At 62.6% G+C, this 4,907-nt stretch overlaps 1 protein-coding gene across 1 annotated transcript in view; it reads right to left on the bottom strand.

The window, feature by feature from the left end:
* Positions 1-4,907, bottom strand: part of CDH15 (cadherin 15) — a 20,407-nt gene that overhangs the window by 2,678 nt on the left and 12,822 nt on the right. Inside the window, exons 6-11 of the mRNA XM_032284714.1 lie at positions 3,980-4,108; positions 3,243-3,428; positions 2,098-2,351; positions 1,127-1,269; positions 710-949; positions 247-486 (exon numbers count right to left, since the gene is read on the bottom strand). Of these exons, the coding sequence (XP_032140605.1) occupies positions 247-486; positions 710-949; positions 1,127-1,269; positions 2,098-2,351; positions 3,243-3,428; positions 3,980-4,108 (1,192 nt within the window). The remainder of the gene's footprint in view (positions 1-246; positions 487-709; positions 950-1,126; positions 1,270-2,097; positions 2,352-3,242; positions 3,429-3,979; positions 4,109-4,907) is intronic.

The following is a 4,907-nucleotide window of genomic DNA, read 5'->3' as shown; positions in this document are numbered from 1 at the left end:
GGGGTTAGGGAGGAGGCGGTGGAGCCGGGGAGGAAGGGGCGTGTCTGCTAATGAAGGGGCGGGATTAGGGAGGAGGCGGTGGAGCCGGGGAGGAAGGGGCGTGTCTGATAATGAAGGGGCGGGGTTAAGGAGGAGGCGGTGGAGCCGGGGAGGAAGGGGCGTGGCTGGTAGGCAGGGGTTGGCCCGGAGAGGAGGGCCCAAGGGTCGGAGGGTCTGAGGGTCCGGTGGAGGTGGGTGCTCACTCACGCAGCAGCAGGAGGACGCTGGCCAGCACGATGACCAGCGCACCCAGGCTGACGCCCGCGCCCCCCGCCCGCAGCGCGGCGGCCCCCGGCAGGCAGACGCCATCCTGGCTGCAGCGGCACACGGTCACGTTCAGCGGCTGCTCGCGCTGCTGTGGCGGCTGCCCGGAGTCCCGGAGCAGCAGGCTGAGGCGGTGCAGGCCTTCGGAGACCTGGTGTCGCGGCCGCAGGCGCGCGTGGCTCACTGCGGAGGGCGCCCGTGGTCAGCGAGGGCCTGCCGGGGCCGCCCCCACCTCGCCTGTCCTCCTCACGCCAAGACAGGGTGCGAGTCCCGAGATCCTGGGCCTGGGTACCCCCGCTCCATCTGGACGCGATGAGTAACCTTGCCCCGCGCAAGGATGCAGCCGGGGGACCCCTCGCCCTCCTGTCCCGTCCCCAGCCCGAGCACGGCGGTGAGGGGAGCGCACCGTTGACCTGGCTGAGGCTCCAGTTCCGGCTGAGCTCTGGGAGCCTGGGGCTCAGCTGGAAGTGGAAGGGGGCCCCGTGGGGGGGCAGGTCCTCATCCGTGGCGCCCAGGAGGAGGCCGGGGCCCTGGTGCGGCTCACTGCACAGCCTGCCCAGCAGCGGCAGGGACAGCACCGGGGCGTGGTCGTTCACCTCCAGGATCTCCACGGACAGCGTGCCGGTGGCGGTGCGGGGCGGGGAGGCTGCAGGCGAGGGGGCCACAGTTCGGTGACCCCGCCCCAAGACCCTGGCCTGCCCCACCAGTCGCTCAGAGGGGTGCACCCCTCTGACCCCACCCCCCCGGGGGATGGACAGAGCCCTCGGACACCAGCAGGGGTGCTCACCGGCAAGGCCGGGTCAAGGAGCCCCAAACTGCTCACCGTCATCCTGGGCCAGGACAATGGCTCTGTACCAGCCACCCTTGAGGAAGGGGGACGCTGGGCTGAGCACCCGCTGGGTCTGGATCCGGCCAGTGGCTGGGTCCACTTGCAGCCAGTCTTCTGGGTCATAGTCCTTGGAGTAGCTGATGTGGGGGAGGGGAAGAGTCGGATCTGAGCTTACCCCAGGGCCCCCACAAGTGTGGTCAGGCATGGGTGCACAACACACCTTACACACACACACACACACACACACACGCCACATGCACTGCACACACATACCACGTATTCACACATGCACACAACATATGCACATACATGCTCGACCTTACATGCCACATGCAAGCACACATGCACACATGCATGCACAGCACATACACGTGCACACATACACATGCATATACAGACATTCCCACACCTGTGCACACCACCCACGCACATACCTACACACCTCATGTATATACCACACGTGCACACAAATGCACACATATATGTACACACAGCCCATGTGAGTATGATGGGAGCTGGGCAGGAAAGGGGGTGTCTGGTCACCTCACTGGCACCTTCTGTGAGGTGAGGAAACTGAGGCTCAGGGAGGGCAGGCGAGCTGTGCAGGGCCCTGAGACAGTGGTGTGGCAGCCTAGGTAAGCCCCAGTCAGTGCCCTCCCCCAGCACCGTGGAGACTCGGGGTGAAATGAGACATGAATGGCCCACCACTGCTGGGATGGTCGTGGCTGGCAGGGACAGACTGTGGTGTGCACAACCTGGAGCCAGGCCTGCCCTAGGGGGTGAGGTCAGTCCAGCACATACGCCCGGGTATGCCTGGGACTCGAAACCCTCTGAACCTTCAGGAATCCACACCAGCAGATGGCCCCTACACTCTCTGACCCTCAGAGCCCAGGGGCCGGGGGTGCCCGAAACAGGAATGCAGCTGTTAGCCTCCTCAGCCTTGCCCAGGGCCTCGGGAGCCACACCTCAGCCTCTGCAGCTGCTCTGTGTCAGGGTCCCGGGCAGAGAAGGTGGCCACCAGAGTGCCTGGGGGTGCCCCCTCTGCTAGGCTGGTCCGAAGTGGGTTCTCCTGGAACACGGGGGCCTCGTTGGTGTCCCGTACACGCACGCGGACCCTGGCCTGGCCCCACTTGGCCCTGGGGGCAGCCGCCTGCAGCGGGGCCTCATTCTCCACTGACACTTTGAGTTCATGGTGTTCACAGCTCTCATAGTCCAGGGCCTGAGGGAAGGAAGCACAGCCCGTCACCCGCTCAGACCAAGTGTAGGCACCCAAGGGTGGTGCCTGGGGAAGCTGCTCCTTGGGTCTGTCCAGAGCGCCTGTACCTTCCTTCTGCCCCTTTAAGCTTGGAAAAACAGAAAGTATGCAGGACGAGAAGGCACAAAGATGATGAAAACACCAATTGTGTATGGTGCTTAGGGAGCAGCCCAGGCAGGATTCGAGCACACGCTCTGCAGGTGTCTCAGTCAGGGCCGAGAGGTGGGGCGGCTTTGCCAACCCCTGCAGTCACTTGATTTTAAATAAAGGAGTTCGCCCTGCGTAATGTGGGTCGGCTTTTTCCACTCAGGGGAAGGCTTTGAAAGCAAAGCTGCATTTTCTCCGAGGAAGAAGCAATTCTCCCTGGAAACGGCTGCTTTGGCTCTGGCCTGCGGTCTGGACGTCAGACCTGCCCAGCCAGACCCCAGCATCGCATGAACCAATTTCTTGCAGTCAGCCTCTTACTGTGTCAGTATCTGAATGCCTCCGTATCTACACCTGCGTACACGTCTGTGCAAAGGTAGCTCCTGTGGGCTCTGCTTCTCTGGTAGAACCAGGACTGACACAGGTGTCTGGCTGTGTTTTTGGACAGATTCCACACAGAAGGAGGAAGCTGGGTAAACAAAGAGCGCAGGGTGTTCCCCCGCCTCTGGCCCTCAAGCCCCCTGGGCAGTGTGGCCTGAGCTCTGCCACCCTGGGACCCAGTCCTCAGGCCGGGGGCTCCATGCTCTCCTCCACCCTCTCTCACCTAAGGATGAACACAAGGTCCCAGCCAGTCAGGGGAGGCGATCCTACCAGGAAGGCGCTTGGACCCCAGTGAGGGGCATCTGTGTGTGCCAGTCGGGCGCTGCTCACCTTCACAATGGACAGCACACCCTCGTTGGTCTTCGGGTCTGTGCGGATGGTGAACTGCCCATCGGGGTTGCCTTCCAGGATGGTGAACCTGGCCACCCAGTTGGGGGAGCCTGGCAGGTCCCTGTCCTCCACCTCCAGCCGCCCTACATCCACTCCGCTGACGGCTTCTGTGGCCTCCATGAAGAACTGGGGGGATCCCAGACCCAGTTACCAGCAGGGCTGAGGGGACAGCATGGGTGGGGCCCTTGGGGCCCTCAGCCCACCCTCCACCCAACTCTCCCCCACTCTCCCACCTGCCTCCAGTGGGAACCCCCTCCCTTGCTCCTGCCTGTCAAAGCTGCTCCCCACCCATTGGGTGTCCTCAGGATTGTCTGTTTTGTAAGTCACTGCCTCCCAGGGACCGCCATTGTCCTCCTCTGTGGGCTCAGCTTCATGCCAGGCACCCATACGTGCCAACTTTGCCTGGAGGGCAGGGCTGGCTGCTCCCTTCCCATACAGCAAGGGGAGGAGGAAGCTGGCTTCCCGACGCTAGAGGGTCCCAGAGGGTCCCATGGGGCTGCTTCTCTCCCAGCTCTGACTCCATTCACAGGCTGCCACGTGCCACCCTAGGCCCCTGCAGCTCGGGCTTCCAGCCACCCACGCAGAGCCCCTTCTCCAAAGCACACCATCCTCCTCCTGTCCCTCGTGAAGCCCCCGCCTTCTGCAGGAGCCCGAGAAGGGACGGACAGCAGCAGCACCTCATTCCTGGTGAACTCAGGAGCATTGTCATTGATGTCATCGAGGGTGACGATGGCTGAGGCAGTGGCTGTGAGGCCGTCTCCAGACATGTCCGCCACCTGCAGGGTTAGATTGTACACCGCGACCGCCTGGGGACGCGGGGCATGGGGTCAGAAGATGAGGCCCAGTTGGGGCCCATGGGGACTGGCTGGGGGCGGGAGCCAGGCCACCTGGCCAGCTCAGTTCCTACAGGAGCACTCAGTGGGTGCTGAAGACCCCAAGTGGCCCTGAGAATCCTGCCCCAATCCCAAGAGCATGGGGCCGTGATGCTGCCCCAGCCTATGGCACTGGCTAAGCATTTACAGAGCACCTGCTGTGCCCTGGGTAAGTGTTTACAGAGCACCTACTGTGTGCTGGGTTAGCATTTACAGAGCACCTACTGTGCAGTGGGTCAACATTACAGAACGCCTAATGTATGCTGGGTAGGCATTTATGGAGCACCTGCTGTGCCCTAGGTAGGTGTTTACAGAGCACCTGCTGTGCCCCGGGTAAGCGTTTACAGAGCACCTACTATGCAGTGGGTCAACATTACAGAATGCCTAATGTTCGCTGGGTAAGTGTTTACAGAGCACCTGCTGTGGGCTGGGTAAGCGTTTACAGAGCACCTGCTGTGCCCTGGGTAAGCGTTTACAGAGCACCTGCTGTGCCCTGGGTAAGCGTTTACGGAGCACCTGCTGTGCCCCGGGTAAGCGTTTACGGAGCACCTGCTGTGCCCCGGGTAAGCGTTTACGGAGCACCTGCTGTGCCCTGGGTAAGCGTTTACGGAGCACCTGCTGTGCCCCGGGTAAGCGTTTACGGAGCACCTGCTGTGCCCTGGGTAAGCGTTTACGGAGCACCTGTTGTGGGCTGGGTAAGCGTTTACGGAGCCCCTGCTGTGCCCTGGGTAAG

This window comes from Sapajus apella, unplaced genomic scaffold (genome assembly GCF_009761245.1).
Source record: "Sapajus apella isolate SASKATOON/1434 unplaced genomic scaffold, GSC_monkey_1.0 scaffold15, whole genome shotgun sequence".
NCBI classification, from domain to species: domain Eukaryota; kingdom Metazoa; phylum Chordata; class Mammalia; order Primates; family Cebidae; genus Sapajus; species Sapajus apella.
This window is presented reverse-complemented; position numbering and strand designations above follow the sequence as displayed.